Raw genomic sequence first — 21,007 nt, 5'->3', positions numbered from 1 at the left:
GGCCTGGCGCTGGCAGGCGCTTTGCACGCGCTCCGAGGCATTCCCTTCTTCTTCAGACGGCAAAGAGGCCGTCGGTGGGTGAAAGTGATCCTGCGTTGCAAGGGAGGCCTTCTCGCGGGCGGGCGGTGAGCGGAAGCCTAGCCCAGTTGGCCTTCGAGGGCAGGTTGCCTTGGCCCTCGGCACTGTTGAACTCAGTAGGGTTGGGCCAGGAGGGCTTTCGCATCAAGTGGAAACAGGCATTGTCCCCTCTCGGTTTCCTGGACAAGGCCACGTTCTGTTGATGAATCTGAAGCCATTCATGCAGTCTGGGACCGCAGCACTTCATGCTTAAGCAGCACTCAAACAAGTGAAGAATGTGCGATCTGATACCCAAACGGCTTGTCCTCAGTAGCTTGTCCTCCACAACCACATGATTTCTACCAAGGATAGTCTACCCCCCCCTCCAGGAAATCACTTACCCCCCTCCCTCCATAGTTTAAACAGCAGGCACTAGTATACTTGTCCATTCATGCACATGAACAGGACCAATCAAAACCACTTGATGGGACCTGGAGAAGTATGTTCTCTTTTAACAAAGGAGTTTTTGGGGCAGATGCTAGCCATTGTTTGAATTGTTGCCAAGGTCTATGTCCTTGGGAAAGTCCATCTGAAATGCTTCTGCTGCAGTTCACTCCGGGCTTCAGAACTTGCTAAAATATTTTGATTTTGAGATGGATATAGAAAGATAAGCCTTCCTGTTAACAACTCGTCTTCCCTTCCCTTTAGTTTCCCACTGAATTAGGCTCAAACTGGACCCGGCTTGATAAATCTTGATTAGGATCTCAGTGGTTTGTAAAATGCAAAAAAGAAGGTGGGGGCAGGAATGGCACTAGGGAAGGGCAGAGATAAGGGCTGTTTGGTTGATGTCCATTATGCTTCCCAGATGTTTTTCACTTGAGTCGCTGAGAAGGAAGGGCATTTATGTGCTGGAAGTGGCCTAAGGGAAAGAGTCCACCAGGAAGAGGCTCCACCTCTTTGGCTGCTTTTAACATTTTTTTTTTTTTAATAATGGGAGATCCTGATCATAGATCTTCTAGCTATGTCTAGTATTGCCTAGGTATGAACCGGTGGAAAGGTTCATATGTTTGTACTAGACTTACCTGCTTTGATTCTTTCACTTTTCAAGAGGGAAGTGGATGAGGCCAAACCAATCAAAACTCTTGGCATTCCACATTTGGCTTACTAATCGTCTTGCTTAAAAGTGGCAGACACAGGCTTTGGGGTGTGTGTGTGTGATTTTTATATCTGTTGGTTTTGGAACTATAAGTACAGTAGTAGGCTATTTGACTCCTTCAAATATTGAAGTAATACATTATGTCTTATTTGAAGGAAATACATTATGAGCATGGGAGTAGCTGGAACCATCCACATGATGCTGACATCCCACCATTCCTGGACATGGGAAATGCTCAAGGCGTAATATTTTTCCTGCACTGAATAATCTCCTTTAGGGAAAATATGTACACAATTTAGCACAAAGAATTACACAGAACTCTGAGTGGGTGGCAATAGACAAGCACTTTATTTATTGCAGTGTACAGATATTGACCCCTTCCTATCTGGAAGTGGTATTTCTGTAGGGGAAAGACATGCCTAGTCCAGCAAGCTTCCAGGGCAGAGTGGGGGTTCAGACCAGACCCTAGTCGGATTCTGTGACCTCTGCATCATGGTTCTGTCTGGCTGTTCCTCTGACTCAGAGCAGCAGCTTGAAAGAGTAACCAACCCTTGTATTTTCAGCATTAAAACCAGTAATTTGATTTACTTTTATTGGCCACAATCAGAGAACCTTGCTGAAGAGAGAGAAAAGGAAGAGGGGATGTGCATTTTTTGGTTTAGATTCTGTACATGTTGTTAAGGATTTGAATAGTGGCTTAGAATAATTTCCTGGTGACTTTTTAACACACGGACTGCATTCATACCTCTTGATAACCTAAGGTTTATAACTGCTAGTTTGTTCAGCTGTGTTGTCCAAATGGAGATAGTTAAAAAAACCCCCCTGGGGTTTGTGTAGTTTGTATTCGTTGCGATTCGTTTTGATGCCAGAATTCATAAACTAGAATTTGTTGAGTAGCATTTCCTCAAAGACTCATTGCCACAGACCTAGCTGTATAGGAAGGCTATGGATAACCAAGAAGAGGATTAATCAGGGTTTATATAGAAATTCGGAGGTTTGTAATTTATGTTAGTTGAAGTCACTGGCCTGGGTAAATCCCAGTCCACCAATGACACTTAAGCACACAACTGAGCAATTAAACAGTATTTTGACAAGACTTGATTTTGGGGAACATGCCTATTAATTGGTGCTTCTACACCAAAGTGAGTTGCTTTGATAATCTTATTATTGATGCAGTTCTTTGTGAAATCATCTTTACAGAGGAGATGCCAGATCCCAAGGTAACCTGTTTTCTCTGCATTGTTAGCCACAGTTTCCCTTTTGTGCCTTGATGTGTACAGAAGACACCCCCCCCAACTGTTCTCATGTTACCGTCAGGGTTCTCTGCCTACCTTATTCTAACTTTTTTTGTTTTGTTTTGGGAAGCATGTGTTATGATGCATAGAAATAATTCAATACCTTTAAAAACATTTTTAAAAAACCCTCTACATATGTCTAGACACCTCTGGCAATCCCTTCCCTAAACAATAGGCTGAGCTGTGGGTAATCCCTTCCTTTTTTCCTCTTCCTTTTTTTTAAAAAAAGAAACCCATGAGCATGAATAATACCGGACAGGAAAAAAAAACCTGCACTCATATTTGCAAAGACTTCAAGGATCCCCTCCCCCCTTTCTAAAAGCTATGCAATTCTCTTCTGTTATGTTAATTTCTTGATTTTAAGTAAGAGAACAGAGTAACTGACTCACCTTTCCTGAAGTCCGTCAGTTACACTTCTTGTGCTGATAGTGTCTTGCGTAGAAAACAACCAAGTTACTTTAAAACAAGTTTAAAACAAAGCAATTTTTTTAAATGTGGAAATTATTTATTTATTTATTTATTTATTTATTTATTTATTTATTTATTTATGCATACTTAGAATCATAGAATCATAGAATAATAGAGTTGGAAGGGATCTCCTGGGTCATCTAGTCCAACCCCCTGCACTATGCAGAATACTCACAACCCTATCACTCATCCACTGTAACCTGCCACCCCTTTGAGCCTTCACAGAATCAGCCTCTCCATCAGATGGCTATCTAGCCTCTGTTTAAAATTTTCCAAAGATGGAGAACCCACCACCTCTCAAGGAAGTTTATTCTAGTCCAGTGGTTCTTCTAGGCCACTTCCAGACTAGTGGTTCTCAACCCTGGGGTTCCGACCCCAGTTGGGGTTGCCTGGCAGCATTGGCAACACCCAGCAGGGACGGCTGCAAGTGGCAGCAGGTGGCGGTAGCAGGCAGCAATGGGTGACGGAGGAGGAGCCATGGCAGTGGCTGCCTCCATGCTGCCCCAACTGTTGTGTTTCTGCACGCATGCATGTACGTGCGGGCATGCTGCCCCTGCCAGCAGCTAAGTTAGAGTTGCCGAGTCGGAGCGCAGTTCTAGACTGCCCCTCTACGCATGTGGGCTCAGGGCAGCTCACAACACATACTACATAAAAAACATCTTAAAATGTAAAACAATTTAAAATTCTTAACATTCCAATTACTGCTTCCACATAGCCCCTGTGCTTTTCTGAGTGCCTTGTCTACAGGCATGTTATAATCCCACAGGCATGGGGAAACCAACTTTGGAGAAGAAGGGATGGACATGGAATGGGGGGGAGTCAGGGAAGGAGGCCCGTAGTTCTTAATTCGGTCTGGCCTTAATCATAGGCCTGGTGGAAGAGTGCCATTTTACAGGTGCTGCAGAGCTTTGTTAGTTCTGTTAGGGTCCAGATCTCTACTGGCAACTTCTTCTACCAGGCAGGAGCCAGGGCCTTTTTGGCCCTGTTCGAGGCAAGATGGATTTCTCTAGAGCCAGGGATCTCCAATAAATTGGAATTGGCAGAGTGTAATGCTCTTCTGGGGGAATACTGAAAGAGCCAGTCCCGCAGGTACGCAGGGCCCAGAGCATGTGAAGCTTTTAAGATCAACACCTTGATCTGGAACAAGAGTGGTAACCAGTGCAGCTGACATAGGGCAGGTCAGATATGTACCCTCTAGGGGGTCCTCGTAAAGACCCTTGCTGCTGCATTTTGCACAAGCTGTAATTTCTGGGTCAAAACCAAGAATAGATCCACACAGAGTAAATTACAGTAGCCTAGTTTGGAGATGACTGTCACGTGGATCACTGTGGCTAGGTCTTCGGGGACCAGGTAGGGTACTGGTGGCTTTGCTTGGTAAAAGTGGTAAAATGCCTGGCATGCTACATTCGTGACCCAAGTCTTCATAGAAAGGGAGGCATCAAAGATCACTTCCAGATTCTTGGTGGAGTGCAAAGTTGTTAACTGCACTCCGTCAAGACAGGAAAGGTGTGCTTCCTATTCTGGTCTTTTCTACCCCAGTCACAGGGCCTCTGTCTTTGAGAGATTTAGCTTCAGGTAACTCTGAAAGAATCATCCAGTCATGGCCTCCAAGCACTCAGTCAATAAAGTTGGTGTGTGTGTCCAGTCAGCCACTTATTAACAGATAGAGCTGGGTGTCATCAGCGTATTGATGACATCCCAGCCCATATCCTTGGACCAGCTGTGGAAGAGGCTGCATATAGATGTTAAATAAATAACATTGGGGAAAGTGGCACTCTGTAAGGGGTTGGACATTGGTGCAACTGATTCTCCTCAGTTGCTACCCTCCTTCCTTGGAGGAAGGAGATCAGCCATTTTAGGACTGACCCCCATATCCCCACATCAGCAAAGCAGTGAGCTGTGAGCTCATGATCAACTGTCAGATGCTGCTGTAGGATCCAATAATGCCAGCAGAACTGACCCACCTCAATCCCACTGCCTCCAGAGGTCGCCTGTAAGAGTGATCAAAGCTGTTTCCACCCCATTACCTGATTGGAAGCCTGTTCAAAATGGACTCAGGACTGATGTTTCTTCTAGGAATGCCTATTGTTGACCCGCAGCTGCACATTCAATCACCTTGTTTAGAATTGCTAAGTGTGAGACTGGCTGGTAATTGGAAATTCTGCATGTCTAATGAAGGATGCAAGGATTATGCCACCACCTCTCTCAGGCAATGTCCCTGATACTAGGTACAGGTTCATTATTTACTGGAGTGGTTTCCCAGTCCTCTTGTTGCCCACTTTTACAAGCCACAAGGGACAGGGATTTAGTGGGTAAGTGGTCAGCCTCACTGATGCAAGCACCCTACTCACATCAGCCTGCGTGAGTCCCCTAAAGCTGTCAGCCAGAGATGGCCAAGGGGACTCCAGTTCACTTACTATATAAATAGTTGGAGAAAGGTCACAACGGAGTCCCAAGGTCTTTTCTGCAAAAAAGATTGCAAAAGCCTCACAGCTAATATCCAGTTGACTACATTTGGATTGTCAATTTTCTAGAGCAGTAAGTGACCCAAAACAATTGCGCTAGGTGTGAGCTGGCAGATGCAATGGAAGCTGCAAAGTGCTCCCTCTTTGTGACTTTCATGGTAATCTCATAGGTTCTCATAAGCATCCTATAAGGTGTTCTTGAGACTCTGTTGTGCCTCTTCCTCCAAACTCACTCTGGTTGTCTCAGTTCCTGTTTCTTTTCATATAACTCCCCAGTATACCAAAGGGCTAGCTTAAGATGGGAATGGGGAGTATGCTGGGATACAGTCTCATCGATAGTAGCCAATAATCTTTGCTGACAGTCACCAACTGAGTCTCTGGAAGCCATTGGGTCCTGCAGAACATTCGGGAAACCTGCCAGATCCATAAGTCTCTGCAGGTGAGCATAAAAGCACCCCCTGCCTATATGGGATATGGCTGGTATGTGGAGCTGGGTCTTCAGAGCGAGTCAGTCTGATTATGGCATTCTATTAATAGCCACCAGATGAACATCCAACCCTGTGCCAAAAATCAAATCCAGGTTGTGTACTGTGTGGTGGATGGGGCCAGTTACAAATAAGTTTGTGCGATTCGGCTGCTTCGGTGGCCGTTCCCTCCGGGCGCAGCGTGGTTGCGTGGAATTCCGTGCCTGCGTGGTTGCGCCCGCTGTCACGCCACTGCCAGCACCGCCCTTCCCCCCCCACGCGGCGCTGGGTGTGCCCGGAGGGAATGGCTGCCGAAGCGGCCGAATCGCACAAGCCTAGTTACTAACTATGAGAAGAACCCTAGTGTTGCCATGGAGGACACCAGATCCAAATTCTGACTGGGATAAGCACATCAATGAGGATGTTGGTCCCCCAGGACAATTGTCCTGAGGTACTGCAATGCCCAGCAGCTGCTGCCTCCAGGAGACTCAGCAGGACATCTGTTGGTGCATTAGGTGGGCAGTGCATCAACCAGATGGCCAGGCTCTCACATGAGTCCCATCCCAGGCCCATACATTCAATACCTGGGATGTTTGGCACAGGGAGTGTCCTGAAGGAGAATGACACATGGATCAGCACAGCAACCAGAGCAGCAACATAGCAACATAACAGTAAGAATGGACTGCTGTTAACTATCTCTGTACGAATATAGGACATTGTTGTGTGGAATAATGAAAAAAGCACTGGTTGGGGGGCAGAAATGCAGGAAGTCCTTGGTGCAAAAGCATCCTATTAAGATGTGAAAGGAGACTAAACATCAGTTGTGTATTCTTCCTTCATAAATTTTAGCATAACAAGAGAAATTTCTTGATTATCACTTTAACACAACAGCTGAACACTTTTGAATTCAAAAAAGTTCTCTGCCCAAAAGCAACTTTGAGAATATTTCTTTTAGAACTGAAATTTATTTTCTTATATGTGTAGATTTTTGAAAAATAGACTGAATGCTGAAATTTTGGCCTATTCCTCACTCACTCTGCCATCTGCTAACCAAATCCATGGGGAAATAACTTTAGATTGTCGAGAACTTTTCAAAATTCCTTTCCTTACTCTTTTGTGTACATGAATCATAAATTCACACTGTCTTCCGGTGGGTGGTGGATTCTATCTGGGAAACTCAGGTTGAAATCTACACTCTGCCACGGAAGCTCAGTGGGTAGCTTAGGGCCAATAACGCATTTTCAGCCTCACCTACCTCATGGGGCTGTGGCGGGAATAAAGTGGAAGAGAAGGATATTAGCCACTTTGGGATCCCCATTACGGAGGAAGGTGGGGGTATGTATAAAGTGAAAATAAAATATTGCAATATTAGCTTTCATGTCAATAAATACAAATCCAATCAACTATTTTGAACAGGCTTGCCCACACAGAGCCAGTCAGGGCCAATGTCTAGGTGCTAAGTTTTGTATGGCGTAAGTGATCATCAAGGAACTTTGTGATTAATATACAAAATACTCACTTGCATGCTGACAATGAAGACTGCTTTTTTGGGGTCCATTTCTGTCTAGCTTCATGCCAGGATTTGGAGCAGAGACCGCTTTGGTTGTCTTGCTTGATGAGATCTAGACAGGGGGAATGTGACCCTACTAGTTCTCCTAGATCTCTCAGTGGTTGTTGGTTCTACTGAACATAGCATCCTACTGAGCTGTCTCTCAGCACTGGTACTAAGGTACACCATGTTACATTGTTCAAGTCCTATCTGGAGTTTGGGCTCAGAAGGTAGTGTTAGGGGGTTCCTTCTGTGCTATGTGGCCATCCCACAGGGTTTTATGTTATTCCCCCATACTATTTCATATCTATACGATGCCACTGGGAGAGATCATCAGGAGGAGATACAGTTTGTGGATTCACCAGTATGCAGATGACACCCAGTTTTACCTTAGCTTTCCACCTAATTCCAAGAATGTTGTTGATGATCTGAATGGGTGCTTGGAGCCAGTCACAGCCTGGATGAGGGTGAACAAATTGAAATTTGATCATGGCAAGACAGAGGTACTCGGGGTTGGTGGAAAGGCAGACCAGGGAGTTGGGAATCTCTCCTGTCTTGCACCGGGCTACACTTTCCTTGAAAACCCAGCGCACAGCTTGGGAGTGTTGCTTGAAACAGAGGTCACTTTTGAAAACCAGGTGGCTGCAGTGGTACTTTTGCACAGCTTTGGCTGGTGCATCGGCTGCAGCCAATTCTGGTTCAGCCAGATCTAGCCACAGTGTTCCATGCTTCAGATTGGACTATTATACTTTGGACTGGACTACTGCAGTGGTCTCTATTTAGGGCTATCCTTTCCAGGCAGATAAAATAAATGGCCTACTTTGGGCCATTTATGATGATTAAACCTTTTTATTTTGCAAGTTAGTGAATTGCTTGTTCTGCTGCTTCTCTATCTTTATATTGCTGGGGTTATTGTTTAAGCCCCTTTAGCTCATAGTATGTTGGATTGACGTAAAAAATTTTTCATGGCATATAAATGTAAACCTTCATGAGGGTTGGGCCAAAGAGTGCAGAGTACATGGGGAAAATAACTTTTTGAGATGAAACCATCAGCCTGGATAGCTTGGCATTTGCCATGGTCCTGCAGTTTACTATTTATAATCTATGACTGAAATCATGTGCAAATTTATTTTCCATTGATTATAGTGGAATTTATTAGTGAGCAAACATATGTAAGGAACAAGTTATTTAGACAACATATCTGTAAAGCCCTAAATGGTCTGGGACCAGAGTATCTTCAGGGCTACCTTTTCTACTGAATCCCTCAAAGGTCATTATGATCAGCTGACCAAAACCTGCTCAGGATCCCCAGCCCAAAGGAGGCGACATTGGCCTCAACCTGGGCCAGGGCTTTTTTGGCCTTGGCCCCAACTTGGTGGAAGAGAGATCAGGGCCCTGTGGGACCTTAGCCAGTTCCACAGGGCCTGCAAGACAGACCTGTTAGACTAGGCCTACGGTCGGGGCCCTGATAGACCTTCAAGAAGTGCTATCCTCACTGCTGCAACTGAGAGAAGATCTACCCTCTAAAGCAGGAGTAGTCAACCTGTGGTCCTCCACTGCAATTCCCATGAGCCCCTGCCAGCGTTTGCTCATGGGAATTGTAGTCCATGGACATCTGGAGGACCACAGGTTGACTACCCCTGCTCTAAAGGTCTGACCCACCCCCAAACTTGAATTAGTTGGGAGCTATGGAAATAGAATGTTTTATGGTATTTATGTACGATTTTATAATTACATTGTTTGTTTAATCCATGTTGTTACCTGTCCTGAGAATTTATCATTAGTAGCAATAACAATAAAACTATGTGTAAGCAAGCACCAGCAACACACTTTTGTCAGATGCTGACTTGATGTTATGTACATGTTCTTCATTAAGTTACAGTTTGTCAGCGGGAACAGAGGAAATACTTAGTAAGCATTACAGATCTGCAGATACTGTCACTGCCTTTTTTGGCTGCTGGCAAATCCCCTCTAGGCACCAGGCTGATAAATAAGAGTGATTGTTGAGAAGGTGTAGGACTCCAAACCTAACCAAGAGTGTTTTACCCTTTAGTTATATTCTGTCTGATGATGAAATACTGCCTGTGGCCCTGGTTCTTCTAATCAGCAAGGAGATGTAGCACCATTATTCTCATCATGTAATTTCACAGATTGCAGTTTTTTTCATTCTTTGGTAGAACACTTGACGAGGTTTGTCAAGAACCAAACCAGTGCCTTAAAGATATCGCTTCTGAAACTGTTAGTGGAGACCTTTCTTGTGGATTCTCCCAGGAACCCACACATGTAATGTGGCCCCACAATTTCTTCATCCTAGTAGGACTGTTGTTAATTAGATTGCATGCTAATTCCACCCTGCCTGTCTGTCAACCATTGGAAATTATCTGGACTCACTCTGAATGGATTGATTATTCTTTGGCTTTTGTTTTACATTGGAGGCCTCACCTCTTCCCTCCCCTGTTCGTTTTTATATTGTATGAACTCTGAGTATGAATTCAGCAGCTCTGGATAAACAGGAAAGGTTTTTGTACAATGAATTTTGTTCACATCCAAAAATCCTGTTATGCTCCTTTTGGAGAGATAAGTGTTTCCAGTGTTTAGCTCTGTATCTTTATGCACCAGTAGACCTACTCTAACTAAATGAAGTAGCATATTAGGTCAGATATATGAACACACAAGAAGTGGTTTCTGTTAAATCAGACCCACGGTCCATCAAAGTCAGAATTGTCTACTCAGATTGGCAATGATTTTGCGGGGTCACAGGTCTTTCACATAATCTGATGCCGCATCCTTTTAACTGGAGATGCCAGGGATTGAATCTAGGACCTGCATTCCACAGTCATCATTTATTTGCTACAAAATTTATTTTATATTTTCAAGTTACACATTCCATCAAACTTTAGTAGCTGAAGCACACAAAATATGCTCTTCCATCTCCTTTAATATATAACCATTGGCTGGGAAGATTCCAGAATATTTCTCTCTATTAACTAAGGTGACCAAATTGTCCCACTTTTGGAGGGACATCTGCGGGCACCTGGCAAATTGTACTTATGTTGAAATTAAATATATATATATATTTGTGTTCTATGCATTCTATGAAAAATTTTGTTGTTCCATATAGACCAAATTTTTAATCAAGAACCCCCCTTGTCAGTGGTGTCCCGCTTTACCAATGTTAAAATCTGGTCACCTTACTATTAACATCACTTTCTCTAAGTCAAAGTTTTATGCAGGCACATCTAAATGCACTGCTGTAACTAAGAGCCAGGATTTAAAAGTTCCCTTTGCTGAACATTCTAAAACAGCGGTTCTCAACCTAGGGGTTGTGACCCCATTTGGGGTCACCTGGCCCCTTCTTTGGGGTCCCCAGGTTGGTAGCTGCAGTGGCTGTGGCCACAAGCTGCAGTGGCCGGCGGCAGGTGGCAGCAGAACCATTGCAATGGTTGCCTCCATGCTGCCTGACTGTTCTGCTCCTGTGCACGCATACTGCTGTAGTGCGTGTGCACGCAGCCCGAGTGCGTGTGCACGCAGCCCGAGTGCGTGCACCCACCGCCACTAACTACGCCACCACCACACTTGGGGCTACGAGGTAAGAAGGGTTAAGAAGTAAAGTTAAATATACATAAATACAGTGTCAAGCCTCTGTATTTCACCAGTCAACAACTATGCCATTGTTGTCTTTAATGTAGTTCCTGATGACCACACGAACTGTGTCAAAAGACCAGTAGACACTGACAGTGTCCTTGTAAGAAGATAAGCTGTTGGGAAATGCATGGCAGATGTTTGCTGGACTCCATTATTTAAAAGGCCTTGAACTTTTGTCAGCAAAATACAACAACATGTTTTTGTTTGCTTTTGTTCATAGAACTGCATGAATAACAAATAACCCACTTGCCTCAATAAAAAAAAATATACTCACTCCCCATAATGTGCACCCCACTTTTGAAGAGAAGAAAAGGCAACCAATGAGGATTATGGAAGAAGAAGCTGATGAACTATGAAACCTATATAGGCTACAGTCAAGATGAGAACAAGCTTTTACTATTGTACCAGTCACAGTAGACATATTGGGGCTCAATGGGAATCTCAGTCCACCTTTCAGAAGGAAGCTCTTCAGATGCAACTGCATCTCATTCCAGTAATTACAGGAAGAAGAGTTGGTTTTTATACGCCACTTTTTACTTCTCGGGGTCTCAAAGCAGCTTACAATTGCCTTCCCTTCTTCTCCATACAAAAGACAACCCGTGAGGTAGGTGAGGCTGAGAGAGCCTCTGAAAGCCTGCTAAGTCAGAATAGCACTATCAGGGCTGTGATGAGCCCAAGGTCACCCAGCTGGCTGCATTTGGGGAGCAGGGAATCAAACCCAGTTTACCAGATTAGAAGATTCCATTCTTAACCACTACACCATGCTGGCTATCCTTGCTCCAAAGATTTTGATGCTGACTATGATGTCCTGTTCTCATCATAATAGCAGAGGGTTATCCCCAGAAGCTGGCCCCACCAGTAAGTCTACTGTGAAGCATAAGGAGCTCAGGTAGACATTAAAATGAAGAGGAGATTGGATTGCAACCACCCTGTTTTTCCAACTCTCCCAGAACATCTTCCCAGCCTGGGGAGGTACTTGCTTCCTTTTTCCCTGGCATGCTAGAACAGCCCCTTTTATTCCTCCCTTCAAGGTCATGTTGGCCTTAGTAATCCTATTCTCCTGATGAGGGATCCTAGCACCACGATAAGAAGAGACAGGACAGCCTCAGTTTGAGCAAGAATTTTTTTTTTAATGGGTGCTACATCCCAAAGAATGGGCTACAAAATAACTCAGGACTATATCATCTCCTGCATTTCGGGGGGGGGGGGGCGAGTACAAGGCAGAAAGGGCCGTAGGCTGAACGTGGTTGTTATAATGTACTCTTTCACTAGCTTTTAGGATAGATTCATGTGGGTAGCCATGGCCTGAAGCAGCAGAACATAGTTTGAGTCCAGTGGGATGTCATTGGTCTTAAAGGTGCCAATGGGATCAAACTTTGTTCTAGTTTTAGAAAGTTGTTTTTTTATTGTTGGATATTGTATATTGGCTTGGACCTTGGCTTGGATAGCCCAGGCTTGCCTCATCATGTCAGACCTTGAAGGTAAGTAGGGTCAGCTCTGGCCGGTATTTGGATGAGAGACCACCAAGGCATATCAGGGTCATGACACGGCTGCAGGCAGTGGCAGGCCACATCAGAGCATCTCTTACCTTGAAACCCCTACAGGATTGCCATGTTGGCCGTGACTTGATAGCAGAAAAAACAAAGGTTGATTTGGAATCCTTTTGTGGTTATTTCAGGAAAAGTGGTATATAAACATTGCAAATAAATGAGTAAAGGAGAGCCATCAAGAACTTATTGCATCTTAAATATCTCAATAGTAGAGTTTGAGCTGTAGACAAAAGGCCTGATCTGCCCTGTTCACCTGCGTATTTGTAAAAACACTGTATACTTTCTACTTATTTTAAAGGAAGGCAGGAGTAAGAGCATGATGTGAATGGAGCAAATCTAATATTGAACGAGAATCTGTTAAATTTAATTCTGTGAGCAGTTTGATTTTGAGCTGAAGAGCACAGTTCTAGTATAAAAAAAACTTTCGAAAATATAGTGATTTGAAGAAAATTGGCATCACTCTAATTGCTGACTGTTTGGTAAAGAATGCAGTGGGCTTTGTGCTTTGCTACTATAAGCTTTCATAATCTATCCAGGAAGACAAAACTGCATTTTGCATTCCCAAAATAATACAGGGGAAGAGTGGGTAGGTGAGGCACATTGAGGGCAGAATCATGCTGGGGTGGAGGGATACTGATTAACTCTTTGCTTGCTTCTCTCTTGCAAATTTCCCTGCCTCAGTCATGATTGTCCCCTCATAGTTACTTTTGCTTTCTGTTTCAGAGTTTGACTGAGGAATGATTTTTTTTTAAAGATCTATAAGGAGTGTTTGCAGAGAAGAATCAGTAGAGAGACAAAGAGTTAAGTGCTGCAGCCTGCTAACTCTCTGCCTGTCTGCCTGTGAGAGCTCCCAGCAGAATGTGAATTCCTATCCGGATTCCTTCAAGCATTGGCTTGTGCTATTCTAAAACAATTTTTACACAATTCTATTGTTTTGCTATTTGGTGTGAATTTGCATTTCCAGTGTTGTGAAAGGAAATTGATAATAATGGAAGGAAAATGATTTTGTAGAATGGTTTGTAAACTGCAGATTAGAGAAAATTGTGAAAATATTCTTTTGGGGGGAAATCTTTTTTGATAGTAATAATTATTAAAGAAGTAATAAAAGTAAATTTGTGTACCTTCACTCAGCTTTTAACATAAAGGACCAGCATACTACTTCATAGTAATTCTTTATGTTCTAGGAGAAACAGAAGAATATCAGTTGGTATTATTCTAACTTTGTTGTTTTTCCTTTTTGATTGGTGATAAAAAAGCAGGTCATTGCAACATGTTCTTCAGTGCCAGCTGGGCTTCATAGGTCTGGAATCCATTGCTAGTATCTAGACATAGTGCCGATTTGTAAATGACAGCTGCATTTGTTTCTAAACAATTTTTTAGAAGCTTAAAGTGGACATTAGAATATAAATTTAGTTCATGCTTGGTACAACAGGGCCATCCCCAAGAGGTGATGGAAGACAATGGAGAGAGATATCTTGGTGTTGGGATTAAGAGCGGTTATTTCTAATCTGGTGAGCCGGATCAGATTCCCTGCTCTTCCACATGAAGCCAGCTGGGTGACCTTAGTCTCATCACAGCCCTGATAATATTGCTCTGATTGAGCAGTCCTATCAGAGCTCTCTCAACCTCACCTACCTCACAGGGACTGATTATGCACAGGTGGGTATAAGCCAGGGCAGCACTCACATGGAAGCAGAGCAAATTCCCACTGCCCCAAGACGTTGCTGTCAGCCTGGCTCCCTCCTGGCCCTAGCCCAATTTAGGGCCTCCGAAGCCCCGTGGTAAGGGAATACTGATTTTTTTTAGCATTCCCTTTTCTACTATGGGTGCCATCAACAGCTATGCCAGTGCATACAGACTTAATCCTCCACCTACGGTGTCCCAGCAGGGACATGAAATACCCCGTTTGACGTCATGGCACTTCATGGTGCTACTGAGCCAAACAGGGCATCGCTTTCCCCCACTGTCATGCAGGGAACCCCCCCCCCTGCCACCATGGTGGGGCATGGCAGAACCTTTCTGCCCTGGAGTAGTGCATGTGCATGCACAACTCCAGGGCAGACCATGTGTGCATGGGGAATTCTTCCCCTGTTAGTACACAGGAAGTGGCAGGGTAACTGGAAACCAGTGACAGCCCAGTGTGTCTGCCACCATTCATAATTGGTCAGGGTGTCTGTTGTGTGGAGAGGAAGGGAAGGTTATTGTAATTTACTTTGAAACTTCTTCAGGCAGTTAAAAACAGGGTGTAAAACCCAACCTATCTTCTATTTATTGCCCATCTTTCTCTACAATGGGGGACATGAAGTGTTTTACATTATTCTCCTTTCATTCATTTTATCCTCACAATAACCCTGAAAGATAGCTAGGATGAGAATGTGTTAGTGGCCCAAGATAACCCAGAGAGTGCTTGGCAGAATGGGGATTTGAACCTGGATCTCCCAGATCCTAATCTGGTACTTTAACCAACACTACATTGTACTTGGTGATATACTTGGTGATATCCACTGTCGATAATCTCTATATGAATCTTGCTCTCTGTGCGAGGATAATTCCCTGTATTTCCTCTAACACAGAGATGAGATGCAGCTTTCTGAAATCTGCTTATCCTCTAGAATGTGCAAGTTTGCTTAGGAACCAGAGTTCCCAGTCCTGTGACTAAAATCATACATCACATCACACATGTATAATAAAATGTAGGAAGGTAAAAATTCTAGCAGAGTTTTCTTGCTCTTCCACTGATTAGGAAATTCATTTGCAGTTACAATGCCCCCTCAGTTTTTCATGCATCCATACCAACATTAGGAAAGGGGATAAAACAAACTTCCATGTCATGTGTATTTGGCTTTATTTCATGGAAATCCAGAGTATGTTTTGATGAATTGTATCACAGTGAATTAGGAGTGTATACGTACTTACATATAATTACCATGTTCTGAACAACAAATTCCAGAAACCGTTTACACAAAGATTATTAGAATCAGCAAATAAAGTTGGCTTTGGTTAAACATGCTTCATAAAGCCAGATGTGTCACATGAATTTGATTAGATTAGATGTCAGGGGACTTGCTTCAGCTAGGGGCTGAAGATACCTCCAGTTCATAGAGATAGCTTTTTATTTATCTTTATTCCACTTTTTGCAGTGTAAAAATGGCTGCTTCATAATGTGGACACTTCTGAGGTCTTTCCCCTCCCTAAACTCCATCCTCCTTGGCTCCATTCTCAAATCAAAGTATTTCCAAACCTGGAATTGGCAATCCTACTTCGTATGCAAAACAATACCAAAAAAAGCATAAAACAAAACCAAAAAAGCAATTAAATAAGGAATGAAAACAGCATGACACCACTCAGCAGCCTAAATGATACTTATAAAATGGTCCCCAGTTTAGAAGCTGACAATGAAAGCCAGTGAAGAACACTTAAGTTAAAAAACTAAATTAATTAAAAATGTGGTTTGTCTGAAATAGAATAAAACAGGCAAGCCTCAAAGATATTCTCCTTTTGAATCTGTGCAAAAAAGTAGCAATAGTAAATAGCAACAGCAGTCTCCATGGATTGCTTGGCAGGAGGGCAGTCCGTAGCCCACAGGAAGAAAAGACACCACACCAGTGTTTGGAAAAATAAGGCCACAGCTTTATTCTCCTAGCAAAGGAGAGTTGGCTTGGCATGAGGAGGAATCCATTAAAGACTCGGTCAGCAGACCGACGAATCAAGGACTCAGATGGTGCCCTGGAGAACCAGCCTAGGTGTAAGCCTATAGCATGGAAAGCTCCTTGCCATCTGAAACCCACACCCAGGGAAGGCGGCTTAACAGGGATCCAATGGGCTCTGTCTGTCTCCCCAAACCACCTGGCAATGCGAGCCTGCCTACCCAGCTGGGTTGACATTCCGCTCGCATACGCGCCGATCTCTTAATGAGACCCCCAAATACCGAGGGAAGCAGATACTCAAACCTGCTTCCCCCAAAAGGATTCTCCCCATGCCAACCCGCCCACTGTGACAATAACTATATAACCCTAACAATAACCACTAATACATATTTTCGCAAACAAACCCGAAAAAAGAGGGAGGGAGGGAGGGAGGGTGGGAAGCTTCTCCGTGCTGCACTCCAGAGGAAAGAGGCCGAGCACGCATGCCCGGCCCCTTAAATAGGCCCATTCCTCCCCCCACCTGAGAGGCGTGCCACTCCTCTGCAGCCCCACCCCCAGGCTTCCTGAAAGGCGCGTCAGAAGGCACCTTTTCTTCGCTGCCGGGCTTGCTCCTCCGCGGCAGCAATGAAGAGCCCCGGTAAGTCCTGGCTCCCGATTAACCCTCGAGGCAGTTCAGCAATAAAAGCTGAACATGGAATAGGAAAGGAACAACAAAATATCACTTGTAATCACAGCAGGAGAGGGTACACAAAATACATTCTACCATATGGACCATCAAGAAACAAAAAGGGGTTGGGCAAGATGGTGACTTGATAGAAAGAAAGAATGGCTGTATAGTAGAGGCCTAGTATTCGTGATGGTTTTATTGATGCTTGTTTTTATGCTGTGAACCGTCCCAAGCCTGTTTGTAGGGAGTGGCGGTGTACAATCTTAATGAATAAGTGTAAGAGGAGAAAATGATGACAGTGGCATATGACCATATAATGTTCACTAGTTTCTTTTAAGTTTAGAATCCTTTCCACTGCAGCTTATTCTGGTGGAGTTTGTTTTTAATGTTGTGCATTTCAGAATGCACTTTGAAGGATTTCTTCTGGACAGAAGAATCCACCTCGGCATGCAACAGTTATTTAAGTTGGAACAAGCGTACACCATACATACATTTGAAGAGCTGCAGGATGTTAAGTCTGCCTAGCATCATGGTATGCTGCTGCAAAGCTAATTATAAAGGGCTGCTTGGCAGTGTGAATAAACATCCTGTCAGAGCTTTTGGCTTATTGGAAAGAATGATGCCCACAGGATGAGATGGCTAATTCCGTTGCAGCCTGCCTGTTGCTCTCACATTACTCATATTCTGGCCCCTCCATGTTAAAACTTGCTAATGCCTAAATATCAAGCAGTTTCCAGAGATGATACAGCAAATGTGTATCTGTTTTGATGTCTATGATGCATCAGGCATAAGCATCACATTTGTCTTCTCCAAATTCAGTGGGTTTTGTCTACAGGTGGGTTCTGTGTTTGTCTATAAAAGGTGTGCCCTTGGAGGCCTACAAACAAGGTGGGAAATAGCAGCTTTTCCCCTTGTCGTTTCTCCTAGTCATGTGGTCTTCACCGTTGCTCTAGGCCACCCCTATCATGAATGGTGCACGTGCCTGATGGAGCCCAGTTGCTGTGTTGACGGCTACTACATCATGATTTCTCCCTTGTAAAGAGGGGCCTACTTAGGATATTCTGGCAGTTTGTGCAAGGAGCTCCCAGCACTTTTTTGAACTCACAAGGTGTTACACAAGGCAGCACAAAGCGGGGGGGGGGGGGGTAAGTTTCCCTCCTGCCCTATTTTCCTGGACATGGTGAGTCAATATCCACTGAGAGTATTTCCTTAAGGCTTCTGCTGTACAGAATTTTTTGTTAGCCTACTTGTTTATTTAGAATATTCATGTTGTATTGCACATGAATGGTATGAACCAGAGAGATCCATGTTTCTTGATTTGCTGCCTGTAGGTGATTTTTTTTCCGTGCCATAGGTTAATAGGCAATTCACTACTTACATAAAGGTATCCCCTGTGCAAGCACCGAGTCATGTCTGACCCTTGGGGTGACGCCCTCCAGCATTTTCATGGCAGACTCAATACGGGGTGGTTTGCCAGTGCCTTCCCCAATCATTACATATGTACAGTCACTTACATATCTGCTGCTTATTTACAGTTTAAAAAACACTGAAGTATTGATGTATTTCATTTATACCCGTGCAGCTTAGGTTCTCCTCTCATAAGTTTTATCTTCACTACATTATCTGAGGTTGGATACTCTGGGAGAGTATGACTGGCACAAGTCGTTCAAATAGCATTGCATGTTGTCATGGACTTCCAGCATTGATCTCTTTAATTCTGTGTTTTTACATTTTGGCTTGCTGCAGATGGAAATCTAGCAACCGTATAGGGTTGCCAGTTACTCCCTGGAAACTCTATAACTGTTACATGAATGCTCCCTTCCTTTTTTACCTTAATTATTATATTTTACACAAACCATTAGTTTCTTCTTAAGCAGTATTTTGAATCAAGGTTTGCAAATCTTATAATTGAATGGGAACTAAAAGTTGCAAATATAATGCTATTACAGGAAGATTATGGCTGCCAGGTTTACACCATGGGTGTGGCTCCCCTGTCCCCACTCCCATTCCCTGACGCTTCTCTGTCAGCCTACTGGCATTATATCACTTCTAGGGAGAAAATGCATAGTTTCTAGTAATTCTTAGAGCACAATGATGTCACTTCCAGGTTTTCTCCAGAAGTGGCATAATGCCATTGACTGAGGCTGCCACTGGTTGGCAAGCCTAGTGGGGTGGAATTTGTATTGTAAAGTGGAATGCCCCATAAGTCACTTTCAACTACATTTCATCTGCACCAGTCCTATAAGATTATTGGATTTTATTTATTAATTAAAACATTTATATCCAGCTAGAACTGCAATTATATGCAGCTAGAACTGCAATTATAATTTAGAAACAAAAAATGCACTCTTTTTTATTGAACAGGACAAGACTTTGATTTAGAAGATGCACTTGGACCTGGTAAGCAACAAAAGCCATATGAAATGTTTATGAGTATTTGTGGAGCTTATAGTAATTCTAATGCTATAGTAAAAAGAGCATTTAATTCTGCTTAACTAGCTATGTAGTTTCAGAACAAATTATCCAGGTGGAGCATATTTAGATCATTCCACTGCTATAATTTGGTACCATAAGAATTTGGAACAAGATGGGTGACATAAACCAGTCCTGAAATGTGGTTAGGGGTTGGGGTTGGGTAGAGTGGGTAGGAATTACTGTGGTGCCTGAAAGCTTATGATAAGCATCTTGATTACTGTGGTGCCTGAAAGCCTATGATAAGCATACTGCACTGGACTATATACTTATGTATAGGGGTGATCTCCTGTCCAGGTATTGCACATCCTGTAAACTGAGGGCCTAACTATGCAGTATATATCCTGGGTGTTCAGGCCTTCTCAGACAGACATGCATTGAAAGTTCCTGATTGGAGCTTAGATTTTCAGGCACGTGGGAGATGATTTCAGGGACAAGGAGGCCTAAACTTCCCTTATCCCATGTTGCTTTCCTGACTGGTAGCTGCTGCTTTCTCTTTGGTAGAAACTTGAATACACATATGGACTGTTCCTAAATTTCCCCACTAACTCCTATTCCAGTCTGAATTGACCTCTATACTTCTGAGACTGTATTTCAGTTTTGGCAAAAAGAGAGGAAAAATTGGTTGATTTCTGAGTGGTCGTAAGCTAGAAATGCCCTTTGGACTTCCAAACTAGTCAGTTATTCCTTACTCAGCTTGTTGGTGAAGCAGCTAATTGTGAATTAAAAAGCTCTGATAAATCAGCATAGCTAGATGGTTTAGACTGGGAGTTGTCAACCTGTAGTTTGTCAAATGTGCATGGACTACCGCTGGCAGGAGTAGTAGTAATTATAGTCCATATACATACGATTTAGACCAGGGGTAGTCAAACTGCGGTCGCAGATTGACTACCCCTGGTCTAGACCATAAGCCTATTTGGGCAGCATCTGTTTTCTTAAGAATTCAGTGTCTAGTTCAAATTATTATCCATTCACATATGCTGTCTTGCAGAACTTGCATCAAGCTACCTTGGGTTGCCGGGTTTGAGAAATACCTGAAAAATGTTGAAAGTGGTGTCTGAAGAAGGTGGGGTTCGGGGAGGTGAGGGACATCAGTGGGGTATAATGCCATACAGTCCACCTTTCAAAGTGGTCAATTTCATCAATAAGCTCAGCAGGGAGTAAGTAACTAGTTTAAAATTCCAAGCATTTCTCACTTAGGACCACTCAGAAACCAACCAACTTTCCCCCCTTTTTGCAAGAATGTAAGTATTCAAAATCTATCACCTGGAGAGCAATTGTTAATAGTGGGAAGTCTCTAGCTACTATCTGGAGGTTGGCAAACCTAATTATCTTAATCTCGTATGACTTACGCTTTGGTTCAATCTAGAAAACAGTAGTTCCGTGGTAATGCTATAAAACCAATAGTAGCTGACCGTTTCAAATGTTAAGTACTGAATGTTTTTATTTCTTCAGAATCTGTACCTACAAAAAAGCCAACTACAGTGACCAAAAAACCAGCATCAGGTGAGTATTATTTGTTCTACAAATATTAATTAGTCAGATTTCCTGATTAATATGTTGAAGAACAGT

The 21,007-nt window shown here is 43.4% G+C and overlaps 1 protein-coding gene and 1 long non-coding RNA gene across 3 annotated transcripts in view; both read left to right on the top strand.

Moving 5' to 3' along the window:
* LOC143840168 (uncharacterized) overlaps positions 1 to 21,007 on the top strand; it is a 75,412-nt gene that overhangs the window by 35,966 nt on the left and 18,439 nt on the right. The window lies entirely within an intron of this gene.
* CD99 (CD99 molecule (Xg blood group)) overlaps positions 1 to 21,007 on the top strand; it is a 39,946-nt gene that overhangs the window by 500 nt on the left and 18,439 nt on the right. For both annotated transcript variants that reach the window (XM_077343334.1, XM_077343332.1), the window contains exons 2-3: positions 19,328 to 19,363; positions 20,891 to 20,941. In XM_077343334.1, the coding sequence (XP_077199449.1) occupies positions 19,328 to 19,363; positions 20,891 to 20,941 (87 nt within the window). The remainder of the gene's footprint in view (positions 1 to 19,327; positions 19,364 to 20,890; positions 20,942 to 21,007) is intronic.

The sequence above is a fragment of the Paroedura picta genome, chromosome 6 (genome assembly GCF_049243985.1).
Source record: "Paroedura picta isolate Pp20150507F chromosome 6, Ppicta_v3.0, whole genome shotgun sequence".
Taxonomy (NCBI): domain Eukaryota; kingdom Metazoa; phylum Chordata; class Lepidosauria; order Squamata; family Gekkonidae; genus Paroedura; species Paroedura picta.
The sequence above is the reverse complement of the archived record's forward strand: the minus strand, read 5'-3'. Positions and strand labels throughout refer to the sequence as shown.